At 43.3% G+C, this 22,459-nt stretch overlaps 1 protein-coding gene across 11 annotated transcripts in view; it reads right to left on the bottom strand.

The window, feature by feature from the left end:
* Tdp1 (tyrosyl-DNA phosphodiesterase 1) overlaps window positions 1-22,459 on the bottom strand; it is a 95,901-nt gene that overhangs the window by 22,812 nt on the left and 50,630 nt on the right. For 4 of the 11 annotated variants that reach the window (XM_087195469.1, XM_087195468.1, XM_087195467.1 and 1 more), the window contains exons 14-15: window positions 6,870-6,972; window positions 5,593-5,641 (exon numbers count right to left, since the gene is read on the bottom strand). The exons of 3 other annotated variants lie outside the window; for them this stretch is intronic. In XM_087195469.1, the coding sequence (XP_087051595.1) occupies window positions 5,593-5,641; window positions 6,870-6,972 (152 nt within the window). The remainder of the gene's footprint in view (window positions 1-5,592; window positions 5,642-6,869; window positions 6,973-22,459) is intronic. 4 more of the 11 variants (XM_087195463.1, XM_087195464.1, XM_087195470.1 and 1 more) reach the window with 1 other exon arrangement.

Genomic DNA, 22,459 nt, shown 5'->3' with positions numbered 1-22,459 from the left:
TCTCTCCTCACATCTTACCTTTGACACTTTCTAGATCTGAGGAAATTCTTCATCATCTCTTACTTTGGTAGATTACTTACTTCCTGTGGGACTCCAGGCAAGTTACTTTACCTTTCTGGGCCTTGGTTTATCAAATGAAGAGAATGATGGCATCTGATTCATAGGGATATGTTATTTAGAATAATGAGTGGCGTGTGACAGGAGTTCCAGGAAATAAACTAGTGTAACTGTAAATGTTTTCCTCCTATTTTACACAGGAGGAACCAAATCTGGAGCTTAAATATTTGTGCAGGGCCACGCGGCTATCTAAAGCAGCAAGGCTGGAAATGGAACCCTGTCTTTTTGGTTCTTGGTCCTGTGCTGCTCCCTCTAAGCAAACAAATGGTCTCCCATTCAGCACCGGAACCGTAACAGCGAAAGAAGTCCTTGCAAATCAAGAGTCAGTACTAAGGCAGGCAGGCCGCACCAGGATGAGCCGAAGTCTGGAAATCCTGGTAGACGGGGCCAGAGGTGGGGAAGTGGTGCCAATTTAGTGATCGTTAAATACTTGTATGGAATTTTAGGTTTTTTTAAAAAAAAGACTTCCATCTTCTTTTGCTCCTAGCTTATTTGTTACTTCCATCTGTATCACGGCAGTGGAAGATTCTTCACAGCCTGGACCAGATCCTGTGCCCTACGTGTTTTGACCCAGGCTTCCATTTTGTGGAGTCTGACCTCAGATACAAGTGTTGAACCATCCATGTCTGACACGAAGAAATATGCTTTCTTCTTGAATGCCATTTTTGATCCAAATTCTAGGGTATTATACAAAAAAAAAAAAAGTACCACTTTTCCCTTCAATCTGGATGTCAAATAAATTTGAGGCTGTCTCCTAATTATCATTATTTATATATCACAGTGGTATCGCATGGCATTTTACAAAACAGAGGAAGGCACCCTCCCAGGCACAGATACTTATAAGACAGTGAAGACAATACATTTATAAAACACCAGGTGAGAGGGTGGACACATATCACACAGGAAAAATTGCTGGCTTTTCCCTTCGACAGCTTGGGGAGTGAAAGTGCTGGTTATCATTTGCTTGGGTAGCTCGGCTCCATCACAGGGAGCAAGAGGCCTGCCCAGATTTCAGCTGGAGATGCTGCTCATTTTGTTGGTCACACACCTCTGAGCAGCAGCCTCGGGTGGGCCAACCCTACACACAAGGCATCAAGTTTTCTGGGTAAAACAGTGACAGCCGCTGAGCCTCCCAGAAGGAACACAGTTGATCAGAAATGGACTAAGCAGCAGGGAAAGAATCTCAGAAAGGTGGTGGTGGCCTGTCCCTCCTATGAGGCAGGATCTGATCCCTCTCACACGTGTTCCTCAGAGGAGTACGTGCCTGCCTGGGCTCTGCAGGATGGTTCTCATACACAAAGGGCTGGCTGAGTGTAGTTCAGGAGGAAGAGAAGCAACAGCACCACAACATCCCGGAAGTGATGTCAAGATTATGATTTGACTGATTGACTGAAAAGTCTGATTTGAAGCCTAGGAAGCCTTCAATCTTCTGCTGGGCCATGTGCTGCCAGTGTCACCAGCAACCAGGCCTCCACTGAGCACATGGTAGGTACCAGGCACTGTTTTACACCCTCTACAGATTCTACCTCTTCATTCTCACATGATCCTGATTTAGTTACTGTACTGTCCCCATGGGACAGTGGAGAATAATGGCACCTAGAGAAGTAAAATAACTTGGCTAGTAAGTGGGTCCCTGGCTCTGGTCTGCCTCACTTCCAAGCCCATTCTCTTTCTGTCACTGTGATTCCTATAGCTCTCAGGTCCCTAAATCTTCCAACTCTGTCCTGGAGAGTTCCTTTCCTTGGTTCTTGAGATCACTCCATGTGTTCTCCCATGTTTTATCTTCTTCCAAGTTCTTTCAGTGTCTCTGGCTGAGATGAATGGAAGTAGCCCAGGATGACACAATTACTAAGAGCCTGTTGCTCCTCGACCCATCCTCATCAAATGACCAGAGCATATGGGAGAGGAAGAGCTCTTGGTGGACCTTGAAGTCGCACAAAGGAATCTGGATGTTATCTTGTAGGCCAAGGGGAACCGCTGAAGGGCACAGGAATACAGACCAGGGTATGTGGGCAGAAACAGCACTGAAGTAGAATTGAAACCTGAGATGAGGATGGGAGGAGCCAGCCAGTCCAGGGGAGAGAGGACAGTGATGTTTGTGCCAGGGCAGATGAGACAGAATATGGGAACTGGATGTGGAAGGGTGAGAGGCCAGTGGCATATCGGCTGAGTGGGAGAAGGCAAGAGGTTGCCAAGAAAGGTTGCGTGAAACATTGTTGCCCAGCTGTGGACTCCTGGGAAACCCTGGGAGCCAGGCAATGGGGCAGCCCCAGGAGGTGGACAGAGGTGGGAGAGTGAGGAGGGGCCAGCTGTGAGGAAACAGGTTGAGAATGGGCTCAGCTGTGGCTCTTGGAAGTGGTATTAATTCTTCCAGCCAGAGTCCCAGTCTTAAGAAGAGTGGATACACCCGGACTATGTGCCGTCTCTGAGAACAAAAAGATGAAAACAGTTTAACCAGGATAGAGAAAAGAGAAAGCAGAGACTTGGAGACTGAGGTCAAGTAGGCCCTTGACTTTTTGGGGATTGGTTTGCAATACTTGATTCTGACTCCAGAAAACAGGGAATCTACCATCTCAGCATCAAATGAACCTCGGGCTCTGAAGAGGCCAAGAGGTCTCTCAGCTCTAAGATAGAGCAGGGGCCCTTGGGCTGCCTACTGGACATCAGTCCTCGATTCTAAGGTGGCCATGTGCCTTGTTCACAGAGGCAGGAGGAGCTCTAGCCACACTGTGTGCTGCATGTTCAATAAACACCAAAAGGAATGAAGTTCAAAGAGAAATACTTCTACTTCCCGGGTATACACACACAGATACCTTAGGGTTTGATACGTAGCCACTGATCTTTGAAATCACTGGATCTTTCCTATATAAAGATTTTCCACAGGTGTGTGCATCTAATTTAAAAGTTAAATGCATAGAAAGAAACAATCCAGAGAACATTATAGAATTGGTAAGTTGGTATCAGACCTCAAAAGAAATAGTCTTTGACTTAAATCAGCAAGCTTTCATCAGGCGCCCTGTACGTGGCAAGTGCTACTAAGTGCTGGTCACACAAAGTCAGATGTACTTCAACATTAATCTCTAAGGCTCTTGAAAGTGTCCCAGTCAAAGGGAAAGCTACTGATGATCCACATGCAACTTAGGTTGATCTTGAAAAGATGTGTTTATGGACTGATTCACTTAAAAAAAGCAGAAAAAAAAATGGGAACAGGTCATTATTCAGTTACAAAGGACACATGAGCTTCCAGATCAACCTCAGAGGTTTTAAGTAGCACCTTTATTATGAATGGGACAGGCCAGCTCTCCATTCACCTCAGTTTCTGGGGCCTGGGAAGTGTTGTCACGTGGCTACCGGGTTGCCGAGTGACAGGCCCTGGTCAGGGCTGTGAAAGGGGAACCGCAGGGATCCCTCTAGGCGGCTGCCTGTGCTGCTTGAGGCTGTGCCATTCCTGACTGTAATGCCAGCCTCAGATCAGTGTTCAGGACACAGTGATCGAGATGGTGTTTGGTGAAGGACAAAAGAGGCAACTCTGGGTGCTGATAACTCAGGAATGTGGGTGGCAGAGACATGGAGTTCTGCCCAGGACGCAGAAGGGGATGGTTCTGACAAGGGTCTCTGGATGCTGTCCAGCCTGAAGGAGGACCTCGAACTCAATGGGGCCAATCTCTTTGGCAAAGATGTAACTAAAAGCATCAAAAGCTCTGTCTTACTCATATTGAAGAGGGAAACTTAAAGAATAAAATAATACCTTGCCTCATTTTACAACAAACTGCATTCTTGTTAGCAAACATTTTAAGTTTAAGATCAGTAGAGAACTCTGTAGGGCATTTTATTAAGTGAATATATAGGGGCTGACATGGAGAGCAGGCCTAAGCTTGAGAAGTCCCCGGAAGTGCCACATGGCCAGCCTCTGAGCTTTGGAGCCAACTGGTGGCAGCCATCAGGGAGAAGGCCTACTTCGAAGTCCCCAGAGCTGGACAGGCCCACCCTCCCAAGTCTCAGCTGTTCAGTAATTTCTTTGATTCTATGACTATCCTCAGTATCTCTTTAATAAGTTTCTTCTTTTTATGGGCTTAAGTTGGTGTTGGTAGAACATAACCGAAAGAACACTAAGAACACTTAGGTTATGGTCTCCTGGGGCGGTCACCTCACGTCTCTGCACTCAGCTCCATCTGGGATGCCTCTTGTCTTATTATTCATGTACAGGGTGCTTCTCTGACATTTATGAACAGCAGCTCGATGGGAGGGCCAAAGTCATATACTTCTGAGTACTTTTGACCCTGCCTAACTTGGTCACCTTGCCCAAGTCATTTAGGACAACTACAGGAAACTCAATAAGATGAGAAAATGGCTGGGGACAAGACAGTTTGTGGGTCCTCACCAGTGTTATAGAGGAAGCTGCTGTGAAGTACTGTTCCAGGCTGTGTGGCTCAAGACAAGCCAACACACTGTTGGAGAATGTGTCATCTTCTTAGCATGTTCTTTTTCTAACTCTAATTTCATATATTTCACTTGACACACATAAAAACAGTGAATTAAATTTAGCCTATACATTGAAAGGCCAGAGTTTCTCTTTTAGATAGCTGACTGACATACATACAAAGTCCCAGTTATTTCTTTCTTTCTGTATTTCATTCTTTTCCTCTTATTTATCTCTCTCTTCAGTTTTCCACATATATAAAAAGAGAATAGAAAATATATAAATGGCTACAGAATTGGGCCAGTACCATATTGCTTTTGATACATCTATTAAAGATTTAGAAAGACAAATTCAATCTCAAATGTAACTGTGAATCAGTCTGTCAATCATCTAGCTAGCCTGGGGAAGGCTTATCTCTGGAATCTGTTAGGATAACACAAATGGGGTGGAATCCATTTTTAATCTTCTTGCCTGATGGATGGCCTTTCATAAATAATGAAATTTCTACTTTACCTCAAGTGTGCTATAGTGGGCCTTTTTCTTTTTCCACAAATGTAGAAATAAGAGGTATAAAATCAATTTGCAGAGTCTAAGTGATAACTCCTATTTTTTCCCTCTATTATCCTTCTCTAGTATACACAGAATAAATATCTGAGCTAAAATTTAGCAGCTGGGAAGGACCTAGATGATGTGGAAGGGCAATACATTTCTTTCCTATTAACATTTTCATTATCAAAGGTCAGGGCAGAACAGTTACAAAAGACTAGAATTTTGCAAATCCTTACAGCAAAAGCCAAACTAGAATGACATGGAATTTTCCCACTACTAAAGTTACTGCTGGGAGATTACTCTAGCCTCAGTTTAATGCTAATCGCTATAATCACAGCACATTACCGAATACTGTTACCCCAGAGCTCTGGGCTCACTGTGGGCTGTGATAAATTTGGAAGATCAGGAAGAGATCCTGAAATCTCAGGTCTTGGGACTGTGCCCCACTCTCACTGTGGAACCTTAGGGATGTCTTATCCCTGTCTAAAAAGCAGCTAATCATTTACCTCCCAGGGCCACAGAAGCTGCTGTCTTCAGTTGTAAGCTAAAGTCCTTCTGTAGAAAGGAAACAAAATGGGCTGAAATGTGCAGAATTCCACCCTCAACAGGCCAGTTATACAGATTTGTAGTGAACGCTTTAAGTTGTAGAAGGATGGATAAAGGCTGGCAAGGGTGGGGAGAGAGCGAGAGTGAGAACAAGCTGTGAGGGCAGACCAGTGAGACCTCAAGGGCGGCCGGGAGGGAAGGTGCTCTCCAGCACCCTGTGGATGTGAATTCCCATGTGTTTCGTGGGTGGGTCCAGATTCAAATCCAAGGACAAGCTCAGAGCACCCCCTTAGCTAAATCTGCTCCCGCCAAAGTGGTTCACAATGGAGCTGTGTCATGTGTGCTTATCCTATATTCAGCTACAGCAAGTGGTAATAAAGGAAAAAAGCAAGGAAAAAAGCACTAGCCATCTCTTTGTGTGGGCCAGTCTTACTGCAATCCACTGACGAGTGTGGCCCAGAGCGAGTGTGAGGAAGCGGGACTGGAGAGCCTGGGGCGACCATGCCTCTTGGTGTTGGGGGTGGGAACATGCCTCACTGGACCAATGTGATTCCAGTGCCTAGAGCAACGTATGGCTTGTACAAGCTGGTCCCCACTCGCCAGCTGGCCTCTTCATCTGGTGTTTGGCTGCAGAAACTGTGCGCTATTCCAAAGCTGTGGGATGAGCATCTGTGCGGGCCATCTTGAGACACAGCGCCCAGTGTGGTCCCTTCCCAGGGACTCAGAGGCACAGTACACAGGTCCTTTGCCGACCCCTCAACTCTAGCTGATGCTCAAGCTTCTCTGCTTCCCATTTTTGCTCCTGCCCTTCCCTTTCCGGGTGCAATGTTCTTCCCACTCTTCTCCCATACTGAAACCTTCAGCCCTATCTTCCTCCCTCTGGTTCCCAACTAAGTCCTCTAATCACACCCACCTACAATGCCCCATGCTTGGCTGGGCCGTTCCTTCGGTGACTTGCCATTTACCACCTTGTGCTAAATCTTCATACCGTGTTTCCCAACACTTATGTAAGTACTCTGAATAACTTCACCTGTCAGTCTCTATTTGGGTATCCCATTGCACCCTGTGAGTAGTAAATTCTTCTGCACAGCCCAGAGGTTAAGAGCACAGGTTGGGTTGGAATCTTGACCCTGCCACCTGCCAACCTTGGGCATGTCACTGTGACAAAAAGTGGAGACCAGAAAAGTCAACTCATTTCCTGTGTGGCCAAACGGACAGTTAAAAAGTGTGAACTCACAAATGCTGAAGGGAGGAAAAGGACCCCGAGCTCGTAGGAACGGATCATCAGCTGGGTGCCGTTCTTCTCCAGCACTCCCCATGCGGCCTTGGACAGGTTTGCACTGAGGGGACAGGGACACAGAAAGGGCTGACTCAGTGAGGGTTAGACACTCACAGCTACAGGACCATGGGTCAAAAAAATATATAGCTGTAATCACATTTATTCAATTTCTAGCAGAGTTGTGGCATTTCTGAAAAGGGAACCTAATTCCTCCTGTGCTATAATCCTCAGGATTTATCTAATTGCTAACTTGGGATAGCTTCACCCTCATCTGCATTTTCCCTTGAGGGCAGCTATTAAATTAATTGTCTTTCTTTAGAATTTTTTTTGGGGGGGTCTAAAATCCTTTTCTGTTTTCTTTTTATAACACTGGTGTAGATAAGACTCTGGTTTTGTTGTATATAAAAGCATGTAAGAGGGCTGGGGATGTAGCTCAGTAGTAGAGGACTTGCCTAGCATGCAAGAGGCCCTGGGTTCAACCCCCAGTACTACCCAAAACAAACAAAAGTAGCATTTAAGAAAAAAAACCAAACAAACCTATGTTAACATTTTGTACAGTAGTATCTTAAACTTTGTATCTCCTTTTTGTGCTCCTTTTTTTGCCAAGTAGTGGTAATTTCCACTTTCAATTGGAAGAAAGTAGTTAAGGGCTCTAGATTGGTAATTGTATCTAGAAAAGCAATGGTGCATTTTAGAATCATGTTTTATATAGATAAGCATTTGTATATAAGGCTAAAAACAATCACAGTGCAGCAGAAGGAAGGAGACTAGGAACGAAGCACGTAAGATACATCAATTCTCACATGTGGATGCTAAAAAAGCTGACATTATGTAAGTGGGGAGTAAAACAGTGGTTGCTAGAGGTTAAGAAGAGAGGGGTTTGGGAAGACAGAGGGAGCTCTGATAACTGCCTAAATGAAATACCAATGTTCCACCGTAAAGCAGATCGACTATAGTTTAAAACAACTAATCACACATCTCATAAAGAGCTAGAAGAGAAGCTGGGCACAGTGGCACACGTGTGCAATCCCAGCACTTTGGGAGGCTGAGGCACGAAGGCTGAAAGTTTGAGCCTAGCCTGGGCAACTTGGCTACTTGGGGGGAAAAAAAAGGGAGAAAGGGGCAGGGATGTGGCTGAGTGAGAAGGCTGCGGGTTCGATCCCCAGTACTCGGGTGGAGGGGGGCGTGCACACTCAGGATGCTCAGGAGTGGAGACTCTAAGGCCCTAGCACTGCTTGAGACTTTTTTTTTTAACTGCAAATGCAGCAGAAGAGTCTCATCTATTGATTAGTTAACATAAACCCACCACAAGCCATTTTCTCCCAGTTAGGCTTCCCCTAATTACATTCCATTTAAAAAAAGTATAGTAAAATCTCAGCCATTTGGAACCCTTAACCTGGCTTTCAAGATTCACTGGCAGGTGCATCAAGTTCCTTTCTGGGTGCTGTCGGCATTGTTGGAACAGCAGAGTCAAACCAAAGCAGGCATCACGTGAGAGCAAAGAGCGATCTCTGCCAAGGGCTCCACGGGAGCACAGGATGGTGTGGAAATCAGAGCTAGGAAAACTCCTGAAGTGATTACGCTCACTTAAAAAAAAACAGTGCATTAGGGGAACAAGGGAGAGGGAAGGGAGAAAGGAAGGAAGGGACAAGGAAAAAAAAGTGAAAATAGAAGAAAAAATGGAAACAAAGCTTTTGTACATAGGGAGGGGAGGAATGGGAAAAGAGGCGGGAGGTATCATGTACAGGTGCACATTCGCTATGAGGAGTGTTATTAGGTATGTCTAAAATGTATCAGTATTTTGCTATTTAAAAAAAACTGCGTTTATGGACCCTTCTGCCTTCCCTACTGGACCACAGTGAGGACAGGGAACTATTTATGATTCATGGGGACCATGATCATGTATGTTGCTGTTAACGTCTGGGTGCCATAGAGATGGAAAACGCAGAGGAAGTGAGACACTTACGATAAAGTGGTATTATGACTTGAGGGAAAATATTTTCTTTAAGTAAAAGTTCAACCAGGGCCAGGTGTGGTGGTGCATGCCTGTAATCCCAGCATCCAGAAAGCTGAGGCAGAAGGAGCATCTCAAGTTCAAGGCCAGCCTGAACTACAAAGCAAGACCATGTCCCCCTCCAAACAAACAAACAAACAAACAAACACAAAACAAGTTGAACAAGTCTGTTTGCTTTTAGGCTTCTTACCTATTAGACTTAAAAGGTAACCTCCTGGGCTAAGACACAGGTGTAACAGCAAAACTACTCAGCGAGTGTGAAGTTGAAGGAGTCTTCCTACGAGTGTCTCTCTGTGTGGGAACCCTTGTGACTGTCAGCACCACAACACCCAGGCTGGAGGTACCTTCTGCAGGGCTTGCGCTCACCCTTCCCTCACAGGATGTGTTTCCTCCACACTCCAAGGCTTGAGGGCTAATTCCACAGTACACATCAGTGGAGCCCAAGGGGACTCCTTTGGAGGTGGTTTCCTCCAACCCCTCCTTTGGATTTGGCTTCTAACAGAATTCCAAGCCTAAAAACTCTAGGCTGAATACTGAGAGACTGAAAGACATTCGTAGGTTGTCTAGGTGATAAATCAGCATCCCTTGAAATATCATCTTTAATAATTTTTTATATTCTGAGTAATACTGTGAATCACTGGCACCTGGGGCTGCCAGAAGATGGGATATGCATTTCCAAACTGATTCTGCCCACTCCGGGTGTGGGTGGCAAATGGACAGTGATCCTGTACAGTAAATGCCCTGATGTGACACCGCAGGGCAGCTTACAAAGTTCTGCTCTGCTCAAACTCCAGAGTTCTAGCATCTGCTCTCCACTCAGGATCCACCCCCATCGAGAGCTTATTCCCCATACTATCGCCTGCCCTTGTCCTTCTCTCTTTCTTCTGTCTCCTTCTGGACTAGCTGCTTTGTCCCCCAGTGCCCTGGTGTAGTCTATTGTCCCTGGATGTTAAATGGTGGCTTCATCACTAAAGGGAGGGGGCTTCATTTATCTTGATACTTTGAGGTGTGGAACTATTGTGTAAGATGGAGAATTCTAGAGGGTGGAATTCTGGATGACACATGTTTTACGGTTCGCCTGAAACTCAGCCTAAGCAACTAATGAAGTGATAATGAATAAAACTGGCTTTTGGGGGACAGAGGTGTACCAGTGAGAGCTCAGTCAGAGAAACAGAAGAGGTTACATAAAATATATATGTATATGTGTATATATATTTGTATTTTACAGGAATTTGACATTATACAATGGTGGGAGCTGGTTAAACAGTCTTCATAAAACTATTACCTTTGTCCTGATGTTGAAACTAGAGGTCCACAAGGCAGGCAGAAGCCAGAGGAAGACTAAGTAGGAAGCAACATGAGCTGAAGCCCAAGAGGACAGAAGCCATTGTCAGCATGTGTTGCCTCTGGAGTTGGGAGTGTGAGCATCTTACATAAGGAGCCCCTTCATCACGGAGCTAAATATACATACACATGTGGTGATGGCCAGGAATCAGGGAAGCCAAGGGGGGATGAAGGCGGGTGGCGGCGGGGTGGGGGGGAGGTCCAGCTGTTGCCTCATACCAGCAGAGTGAGCTAGCACAGTGATGGGGTGTGTGTGTACACACACTAAAACAGCAGCTGTCTCACATTTGTCCTCCCAATATCCCATAAGAATCTCTCTTGGAGTGCACCCTAATCATAAACATACAAAGAAGGGAAGTCTGGGAAATGCAGTTCAGCCTAGCCAGGCTGACCCATTACCAAGTGTATGGACTGTTTGCATCTGTGTTGAAATCCTAATCTCCAGTGCAACGCTATCAGGAGGTGATTGGGTTGTGAGGGTAGAGCCCTCATGAATTAGATTCCTCACTCCAAAGAGCTGCCTTGCCTTCTGTCATGTGAGGTCACAAGGAATCAGCAATCTGCAATCTGGAAGGAGCTCTCAGTAGAACCCAACCAGGCAGCACCCTGACCATGAACTTCCAGTCTCCAGAACTGTGAGAAGTAAAGGCCTGCTGTTTATGAGCTGCCCAGTCTATGGTACTTTGTATAGCAGCCTGGATTGAATAGGATACCAAGCCTCTACAGCTAAACTAACGGTCAGCTGTTTAGCTAAACAGTTTATAGGGCCATTGCTTATAAGGAACATGGATGGTGGTAGATTATTCCGCCATAGCTCTTCAGGTATGGCTGCTAATTACAAGCTTGCTCTCAGCCCACAATATGAAAATCTGGTACCAAAGTTTAAATTTTGAAGAGCACATTTAATGATGTATAGCAAAAAACATTCTAAAGGAAATCTCAGGGAGATGTAGAGGTGTCATACAAGGTACATGGAGAAGAAAGGAGGGCAAAGCCTGAGGCAGAGCCCCGGGCCCCAACTAGAAGTACAGGGTTTTGTCCCCACTTTCTTACCGATTGTCGCTCCCTCTCCCACTCCTCTTCTCCCTGGGCTCCTGACTCCTGTCTAGATCGAAGAGCATTGGCCTGAGACCAAAAACCCCTTTCCAGACAAGAGTCTACAAGACCAGAGACGCTCAGTTCGCATCTACGTGGAGTGCTCCTCTCGACCCCAAAGAGAAAATCCCTGGCTTCCCCTGGGCACTCCTGAGCTGTGCTTATCTGAATGTTCCTGATAACATGCTGGGGAAACAGCTGGAGCTACAAGATGACCTCGATGCCAAACCTTGCTCTGTGCATCTTTAGCTTTATTTAGGTCTGTCATATATCTAAAATTAATTTTGTTCAATTAATGTCCCAAATTTACTTATTTTATGCATGTATATCCAACTGCATTAGTGCCACCTGTGAAAAGGACATCCTTGGTTCACTGAATTACATTGCTGCCCTTGTTGAAAACCTGATTATGTCTGTGTCTATTTCTGTACTCTTCTGTTCTATTGAAGGTTTTATGTATTTTTATTTCAGCATCATAGACTTACTGTGTTTTTATGGTGAATCTTGAAATCATGCACTGTAAGGCCTTGTTCTTTGCAACTATCGTAGCTTTTGCATACCCATGTTAATTTTGGAAATAAGCATGTTCTTCTACAAAGTTGTCTTGGCTATTCCAAATTCTTGGCATTTCCAAATCCATTTTAAATCAATTTGATTTTTACATCAGTTCACACTGGGATTTTGATTGAGACTACAATGACATCTGTCAATGAATTTGGAAGCAACTGACATAACACCAAACCTTCCAATCCATAAACATATCTTTACATTTAATTTCTCTCAGCAGCATTTTATGTGCAATTTCCAGTGTAAGAGTCTTACATATCCTTTATTAAAATTTTTCTAGGTCTCTGATGCTTTTTATTGATACTGTATTTAAATTTTTTAGCTTTCTGCAAGTGTGTATATTAGCTGAAAATATAGTTTTACTTCTTCCTTTACAATCTTTGCCTTTTATCTTTCTTGTTTTATTGCACTGGCTATAACCTCCAGTGTAACACTGCAAAGAATCCCATTTAATATTCAACCTTACATATGATTCCAATACGACTTCTCCATACCACTACCCTGAAATCCAAAATCATCGAAAACATCCACACTGTTACATCCAATGGAAAATTCTTTGATCTCACCTTTTTTCAATCTCTTAGTAGCATGTGACATTCACTACCACTGCTGCCTACACCTAGCTTAATTGAAATGTACTATTTTCTTTAATTTCTCTACACTTTCGCTTTTTTTTCTACTTTCAACCTCTCTGGCTACTTCTTTTCTTCTACCTGACCTCTCAATATTGCAATGCCAGGAATCTGTCCTACTTCATATCAAGATATTAATAAAGAGCCAGGCGTGGTGGCCCATGCCTGTGATCCCAGCACTCAGGAGGCAGAGGTCGGAGGCAGGAGGACCGCCATGAGTTCGAGGCCAGCCTGGGCTACAAAGTGAGTTCAGGGCCAGCCTGAACATAAAGTGAGACCTTGTCTCAAAACACAAAACAATGAGTCGGGGATTTAGCTCAGTGGTTCCGTTGCCTGCCTCGCAAGCGCAAGGACCCGAGTTCGATCCCCGGTACCAAAACAACAACAACAACAACAAAAAAACACAAAACAAAACAACAACAAAAAGATATTAATAAAGATAGTGTTTCCAGGCTCCTGAAGAGAGCATCAGAAAAAAAAAAAAATCTATCTGGAGGTACAGAGGTCCCTTCAAATCCCAGAGAATTCTTATAATTAAAGCCTCAATGAAGAGACACTTGTAACTCCATATTTTAAAACACAAGAGAAAATAATCTAAATTTATGAGCAAGAGACAACCAAACAAAAGATTAGACTTCCAAGAACTTCAGATGATTGGTCAATTAGTTGGTAATTTAAAAATAATTATAGGTAAATGACTTGAAAGTAAAAGAAATCATAAAACAAGGGAAAAAAGGCAAGTTTGATAATAGCTAATACACAGTTCCTACTACTGTACTTGACAGTTGTCAAACCTCCGCCATCCCCCATCTTGCAGGACTTCACACTGAGCTACATCCACAGCCCTTTTTTATTTTTGAGACAGGCTGAACTCAAACTTGTGTCCTCCTGTCTCAGCTTCCCAGAATGCTAGGATTACAAGTGTGTGGCACCACACCTGGTTTATTATTGTTTGTTTGAGACACGCTCTTGATATATAATCCAAGGTGGCCTTGAAGTCACAGGAATCCTTTTGCCTTAGCCTCCCAAATGCTGGGACTACAGGTGTGTGCCACTGTGCCCAGTTCCAGGCATTGTTTTAATTCTTTTACATATTCCAACTCTACTAATCCTCATTCTAAACAATTTGAATTGTTAGGATCTATTATTATTATTATTATTATTATTATCCTCATATAACAGGTGAGAAAACTGAAGTTAAGTAATTTCCTAAGGCATCATAGATAGTAAACACTGGCAAGAATTTGAACTCAGGCAGCTGGACACTGGTCTAAGCTCTCAACTATAAAGCATACATTTTAGAAGGTCTAAGAGTGAGAAATAAAGACACTGAAATAAAAAAAAACAAACCACTGAAGAATAAAATAGTAACATCCGAAAGCATCATGAAGTAGAAGGAAGATCTGAAGTTAGGGAGAATGTAATAAGAAAGGCGAAGAGATGGGAAGTAACACATGTGAGCTAGAAGAGAGGGTCTAATAAGCATCTAAGGATTATTATTAAAGCAAAGTAAAAAGGATGCAAGTTAATATGCTAGGAAATAATAGCCAATAATTGTAGGGAATGGTTGATAAACCAGATCTTCAGATTGAAGAAGTCCAAAGAATCCTGCTAAGATTAAATAAACATAAACCCATAGAGAAGTATCCACTGCAGTTATACTGAAGAATCCTAAAGACAAAAGAAAAATCTTAAAAGGCACCAGAGGAAAAATAGATTTCCCATAATGGAACAACAATTAGGTATCAACTTCTCAGCAGCAAGAACAAAGCTCAAAAGTCCAGTGGGGAGTATTTTTTAGGGAACTGGGAGAAAAATGATTATCAACAGAATTTAAAATTCACTTAGTTTATCACTCAGAAACAAGGGCAAAAGTAAAGGCAGTTTTAGAATCACAAATCAGAAAAGCAGGCTATAATAAGATAACTATAAAGGGTACCTCGTTCAGAAAATCAAACTAAACTAGATTGAAAGGACAAGGCTACCAGGAAAACATTGAAACAAAAAAGTAGTAACTTGTGAGTAATTGTACACAAGAACGGGTTGTACAAATAACAACAACAATGACTACTTTGAAAGCCTAAAAATAAGATACCGCAGCAGAAGAAATTTTTAGAGAAGCAGTGATTGGGATTAGAAGTCCAGATTTCTTTATTGTTTGAGAAGAAAGAGAAACACGGATTAAATTCTTAAACAATAAAATTTTAAAATTAACAGAAGAAAGGTGAAGGGTGAGAACTTAATGAATCAACAGAAAGGAGAAAAAGGAGAGGCAAAAAGAATAACATGGATATTAAAAAGTACAACGTAAAACAACAGAAAATTAAAAATATAGTAGCACTGACATTGGACTCAAATGCATTAAAGTTGCCTACAAAATAGAGATTAGCAGATTGGATTTTTTTATTTTTTATTTTTTTGGTACTGGGGATCGAACTCTGATCCTTGCGCTTATGCTTGCGCAGCAGGCGACAAAACCACTGAGCTAAATCCCTGGCCCCTAGATTGGATTTATGACACACCTAAAAGATAAAGATACAAAAATATTAGAAGACATGGGCTTCTTAGAGACAACACCCAAAGCATGACCCATGAAAGGAAAAATTAGTGAGTTGGGTTTCACTAAAAAGTTTGTGAATGAAACTGTTACGAGGATAAAAAGACAAAGCCTTGGAGAAAACCTTTGTAAAACCCAGCTCTGATGAACAGAACGACTGGTATCTAAAATATGTAAAGAACTCTTAAAACTCATTATGAAATCAAATAATCGGCTTAAAGAATGGGCAAAGGATCTGATCAGACATCTCACAGAAGGAGACATGGCAATGACTCCCTGCTACACAGACATCAGAACAGTCAAAATCCACAGCGTGGCCCAACATCGAATGCTTGGGAGGACATGGCGGGGGACACGGAGCGACAGCTCTCACTTGCTGCTGGTAAAAGTGCAAAATGATACAGTTGCTTTGGAAGACAGGTGGGCAGTTGCCAGTAACTAACCACACTTAATGATCCAGGCTTTGTGTTGGACCATAAAGGAATCCAAAATGGAAAGAAAACTGACAAAATGAAAAAGCAGCACTTGCAACTTATATTGCAATGTGACATAAATATATAAAATATACACAGCTATTAAAACTGAACAAGCTATTCAAATTGGACAAAAAATGCCCATTAGGCAAATAAAAGACTGGATAAAAGATATTAATTTTGAATCCTCAGAAGAAATGAAAATGATCCTTTGGTGAGAAAAAAATTGAAAATCTGGAGCCCTTTCAAAGAAGCCTGACCCGCTACTCCCTGGCTTCCGAGTCTAATGGTCACTCTGGCCCCCATAGGGAAGATGTCAGGGACAGGGTACGCATCAAGCTCCACACAGGACAGCCCCACAAGGCACAACCTGGCCTGGACCTCGGTGGCAGCCTCTCCTGGGATTTCTCTGTTTGGCTCCTCTGGCTCTCTCCTACCTCTCTGACCCAGCTTCATGCCCAGCTGCTGTCCTCCCCACTCTGCACTCTCTGCCCTTGGTTCACTCTCTCGTCCTCTCCTCTTCCTGGAAGGCTTTTCCCCTTACCAGCTGCAACCACTTCCTGGAACAGACTGACTCCCAGATACCTCCAGTTTAAACCTGCCATCAAATTTCAACTGGCTTCTCCAACCACAAGGTGGCTTTTTCCTTTTGGTGTTACGATTACCCTAAACCCAATACTGCCCAAACGGAATCTGTTGGCACGCCTTCCCCTCCAAAAAGCAGTTCTTTCCTCAATTCCCTTCTGGCACAATTTCATTTGATCAGACTTAAAAATCTTAGGTATTTGGGACTTGTCTGGTCCATAGGCAACTCTCTCTCTCTATACATATACACGCATATATATATATACACACACATACACACACACACATACATATATATAGCCAGTTACTAATTTATCTACTTTACTCTTGGTAACATGCTCGCTTTTCTGTAAGAGCCCCTAGCTCAGGCACTTTTAACCCTAGGACACAGATCCAAATGGACTGGATTGTCTCAGACTTCTCATTTTATATCTTGCTCTGGTGGTTTTCAGAAAGCATCAACGTGCCCTTTCTACTTACATGCCATAACTCGGCAACTAGGACCTGCCACAAGTGACTTATTCTATGCTTTTCGATTTTATTTCCCATGACGCCTTTTCATGATTCCTCTGCTTTTAACTGAATTGATTTACTGACTACCTTCAGACATTCTTGTTTACCACTGGCCCCACATTTTGCAAGCATTGTTTCTTTGTCCAGGATGCCTTCTCCCCTACCCACTCCTGCAGATGTCTGATCCTTTGCCTCCCCCACAACCCCTTCTCTTTCAAGAAGCTAGCTGTCTGCAGCTATTGCAGCCCCCAGATCTCCCCTAACACTGAACCCTGCAGGTGTTAGGCAGGCAAGAAACATCAAATTAATTCAACAAAATGGGTGACACACACGGTTTAGAAGATAAAATTGATTAAGACTATTTTGTGTTGTATGGCTAGAGAATTTAAAAATTTTAAATCAAAACTTAGATTAAAAAGTCTAATTATTGACAATTAAGCACAAAATGGCAGGCCATGGCGGCACACACGTGAAATCCCTACTGGAGGGCCTGAAGCAGGAAGACTGCAAGTTTGAGGCCAGCCTGAACATTTAGTGAATTTAGTGAGACCTTGTCTCAAAATAAAATAAATAAATAAAGACAGGATGATCAGCTCAGAGCTCAAGGCCATCCTGGGCTACATAGTGAGTTCAAACCCAGCCTGAACTACATAGTGAGATCCTGACTCAGAAAACAAAAAACAAAGAAAGAAAATGTGGGCATGGTAGGACAGTGAGTAGGAGGAGAATTTGAACTTACATGCATTTCAATCACAATTAGTAACTTGCTGATCTGTAGGTTCCTACTTGTAAAGTATGACAGCAAGATCTCTGCCATAAAGTTAATGAGAGGTTTATGTCAGATAAGGTGTGTAAAGTCCTTGGCACATAAATGATGCATAACAAATGTTAGCTATCACTACTGTGAATACTTTGCTGAGTTTATGGGAAATGACTCTTGGGCTTTTTCTGGTGTGACTCACTAAATGATGGAATTCTCTGGAAGGCAGGTCCTCCCCAGTCTCCTAATCCTACAGTTTTGGTGTAAATGGCTCTCAAAATCATTTCCCAGGTGGACCATTCATTTCTTGGTATGAGTCCCCAAGGAAGATGGATTTCTTTTACAAAATACAACTGTGTGTGTGTGTGTGTGTGCATGTGTTCATGTGTGTATAGTGTGTGTGTGATATGTGATACTGGAAACTAAACCTAGGGCCTTTGCAGTGAGCTACATGTCCTGTCCTTTTCATTTTTTATTTTGAGACAGGATTTTGCTAAGTTGCTACGTTACCAAGGCTGGCCTCAAACTTGCTATCCTGTCTCAACCTCCTAAGTAGCTGGGATTATAGGTGTGTACCACTGCTTCTGATGTCTCTTAACTTTTTTTTTTTTTTGGTACTGGGGATTGAACTCGGGACCTTGCACTTTAGAGGCAGGCAGTGGAACCACTGAGCTAAATCCCTGGCCCTCTCTTAACTTTTAATATAGGTGCTATTGATATAGATACATGCTGCCCTTCAATATTTATTAAAGATGGTGATAAAGTACCAGGAGTGTAACAGCATGGTTCAAATCAAATCAGCTCTGCAGATGTTGATTTTGTGCAATTGGGTGCCAGAGGAGATGCACCCCATCAGCTGTGTTAAACGGATCCATCTATCCCTGATCCCACAAGTGGAATTATAAGGATTTTAGAAGCCATTGCATCAGCACTGAAGATCTCAAATGACAAAAATTATTGTCAAGCAGGAACAAAAGTGTTCTTCAAAGGTCAGGTTAGAATTGATATTTAGAATATTATATCAAATAATGTCGCTGAATACTTAATAGTTACAATATGATAAATTCTGCAGAATGTTTATGTTCTACTGCAGTATTCCATTATTTTGTACACCTCCTAGAGCAGAAAGACAATAAACACATAACTTGAAAAGATCTACTTACAACATTTGGGTTTGGGCTTAGCTAGTTCTACAACCTTACAGTTCCATAATGTGGTCCCCAATCTCTTCACTTACCATAGGGATTAAACACCATCTTTCATTGCACTGAATGAGGAATGAATGAAATAATCCAGGTCCATGATGGCAAACTTATAGCTCGAACGCCACAGTGGGCATGCACAACACTCTGCCAGCATGCGAGCCAAGTCACCACGTACTTTTTTCTAAACTAAAACTGCACTATTCAGGTTTAATTGCAGTGTTGGAACTTTGAGATAAATAAGTGGGTTTTGGGTTGCAGTTTGGGCATTCATTTCTAAAAGGCTTGCCATCACTGATCTAGGTAAAAGTGCCTATTTAAGTTTCAAAGCACAAAGCAACAGTAAGGTTTGGGAAGTATTAACACCTTTCACTGAACTAAGAAATGCTTGTTAGAATGGGCTCTGGGAGATATTTTATCACAGTTTAATAAAAATCTTTTTCGAACCTGGTGAACCCTTTGTTCAAAGGAAATATTTAAAGCAAACAAAAGGTGTTTCCTGGTGAACCAAGGAACTGCCCACACTCATTTTGTCCATTGTTGTGGTGGACCAAGAAAGAAGTTTCTAGAACTTACAGGGTTCCAGGAAACACATCATGAACACCACGTATTTAGCCCAACCCTGGGCTGGTCAGGGGAAACAGGGTTGGAGAGTGGCAGCAACTGTCCATAAGAGGGAGCATGGCTGTCGACAGAGGGGTTGTTCGCATGGGCAGGAAAGACTGATGGGCTAATGGATGGCCAGTGTTTGGTCAGTTTACCTCAGAGAACCTGGAAAGCTTTCTGAAGAACACTCCTCTCTTGGTGCCCTGGAATGTGTGAGGGCTGGTGCTTTGGCTTTGTTTTCCTGAGTTCCACAGTTGTGCAGATTGCTGGGAACCATTCTTATAGTTTTGAAACCAAACAATGAATAGCACGCACCAAGTATGGGTGCTATTGAGCAAATGGAAGGCTTCCACCAACACCTTTCAAGACAGCTTGAGGAACAGTTCATCCAGGGGCTAGTGACCACCTCACGACACCTCACGATGTCAGGAACTCTCCTAGAGAACCATAATGATGACCTCACAGGCAACCTGCTTCCTTGGCCTGTCACCATCTCCTCCTCCTCCTGCACAATGTCAGTTGTGAATGTCCTCGTGCCTTCCCCTCCACTGCCCCTGTAGGCACCATGCTCAGAGGTCTGCATCAGAGTCTTAGGAGGGCTTCCTACTTCCTCATTCTGTTCCCCATAATCTATCTATAAAGGAGTCCCAGAAAGAGCAGATTACTTGGGGAAATAAGATCTGGATTCAAGCTCCACTCCAACCATTTACTGGATGAGCAGCTTGAACTCTGTCCATTTCTACCTTCGTCAAACAGGTATAATAATACTGGCGCCATTTAGATCTTAGACAGCACACGGTAGCTTGATCCCGAAAATAAAACAATATTTCAATTATAAAGACCTGAATGATAGATAGTATCATAATGTTACTAAAACACTGTTGATCACCCCACTCTCTTGTTCAAAGCCAATGACTTAAGGACCTTCTACGAGGCCCTAACTCTCAAAGGTTTCAGCTCCTCCCAACAGGCCACCCTGGAGACCAAGCCTTTAACACATGGGATTTGGAGCAAACGTATCCAAATCATACCAGCTGCGCATCACATACCTAGGCATCAAGCAAACAAGGTACCACTTTCTGCAGTTTCCTCTAGTTCTTCCACGAACAAGTGACCGATTGCTCTCTTCTCTGAACCTCTCCCTCCTGCTTATCAGTAAGTAATACCATGGACACCCTTAACCACTATAGCATACATTCCCCTGAATATACACTAACACCTAAGTACACACTGATCAAACAGTCAGTAGCCAGCAGATCTAGCTATCAATATTACAAAGCCCACAGGCTCAGCATGGTGTCCTGAGTAGGTACAGAATGGGTATTTGCAAAGGGCAGAACAAATGAGTAAAAGTTTGAATGATGACAGGAGATGAGACTTAAAAGCAACATGGGACTAGAGAAACAGACTGATGACTCAGGCTCTAGGTGGCACTTACTGCTACGTGATATGGCTGAGCTTGATGTGAACAGACTGGAGGGGTAGAGCTAGAGGAGTCAGACACCCAAGAACTTTTGTCAGTTGCCCAGATGTTGACTAGGAATTGGGAACTGGACGACCACAATGAGGAAATGTTTTAAGAAAACACTGAGGGTTTAGGTACCGTACCCCAACAATGCCTGGCTCAGAATAAGTATTCATTAAACAGGTGCTGAATGAAGGAACAGAGGTAGGGCATACAAAAGCTAAGAAGACTGCTGTTATTCATTTTTGGCCACATAGTCATCTGAGCTTGCTCAGGAGGGGCCACAACTGCCAGCAATGGCAAAAACTAAAATCTTTATGGGGGATGGGGGGCAATGCTATGGGAAAGGGGAGGGAGAAAGCCAGGGCATTCTGGGTGGAAGGCCAGGAGAGAGATCAGAGGCCTGGCCCAGCAGCAGCATGGGGAGTCTTCAGAGAGGAGAAAGAGTGGGCAATTGCTGCTTTAGGAAGCAAGAGTCTGCAGGGAGTTTTTGAGCCATGTGTTCTCCCCAGGGCCTTAGTGAGTAGTGCCAAACCCAAAAGAGAGGGACGATAGGGTTATACCAACTAGAATGCCAATTCCTTGAGGACAGGGACAACATCTGTCTTATCACCCATACTCAAAGCCCAGGCAAGAAATATTCATCCCAGACTATCTGGATTTGAATCTTAGCTTTCCCCACTTAACCCTGGATCACTTGGGTGTGTAATGCTTAAGTTCTCTGTGGTTTAGTTTTCACATCCTTAAAACAGGGATAACATTAGAATGTCCTCAATGAGAGGTTTAAGTGAGTTAGTATGAAAAAGGGCTTAGCCAGCATATGCTAAGCATACACAAGTGTACTCTGGAGGCAGGTTCTTTCTCATCGCAAGCCATAGGTACATCTCATGGCTAGTGATGTCACTGTACAAAGGTCCTACTAGCCCTAGGTCAGGGGTCTCAGGCTTTGTTCCCTTCAGTGATGAACTCCTTCACATGCATGTGGGAAGGGCATGCTTTGTCTTTGGTCAGCTTGTACCGAATGCAAGGAAGCGAGGGTGGTGAATGACCTTGAATCATTTCCAGTGTACAAGGAAATCATTTGCAGACTGTGCACCGATAACCATTATTTGTAACAAAGCACATGAGGTATTCCAATGAATTCCAATACTTTGGGGCTGCAATGCCAGGCAACCAGGTCTATCCAACAACATCTAGAAGTATTTTTTTTGTATGTGTGTGCGTGTGTGATCTAATTTGATTTTCACCAAAAAACTAGACAAAATGAAAGAAAAAAAAGACTTTCAGAATAAAAGAAACTGACGTTAAAGAAGAAGAATTGCACAGTGATATTGGAAAGCAGAGGAGGGGAGAATATCTTTTATGTTTCTTCAAAAAGCCACAATGATTTTACAGTCAAGCACTTGTCTCATTTTCTCCAAAAGTGGCAGCACCAACATTTCTGCTCATCCCTAACTATCCTGCATTGCCTGTCTGTTGCTAGGCAACCATTACGGGCGGGCGGCGCTCTAGCACGGGCTAGCATCTACCCTTGCATCCTGCCTCCCACAATGCAGTTTTTACAATTGTTCTCACTGGATCTACCAACTACATCTAGGCACTGTCTTCTTAGTCAAGGGTTCTTCTTAAAGCTCATCTTCCTCACCGCTTGGCCCTGTGGTAAAATTTAAACACTGTATTTGTCATCACATCCCCCAAATTTCCATAACAACAGGCTGCTCATCAAACATGGGAT

Source organism: Heterocephalus glaber, unplaced genomic scaffold, assembly GCF_053883595.1.
Source record: "Heterocephalus glaber isolate CG9 unplaced genomic scaffold, H.glaber_assembly_v1.0 deba00001608, whole genome shotgun sequence".
Classification (NCBI taxonomy): Eukaryota; Metazoa; Chordata; class Mammalia; order Rodentia; family Bathyergidae; genus Heterocephalus; species Heterocephalus glaber.
Note: the sequence above shows the minus strand (reverse complement) of the source record. Positions and strands in the feature narration are given on the sequence as shown.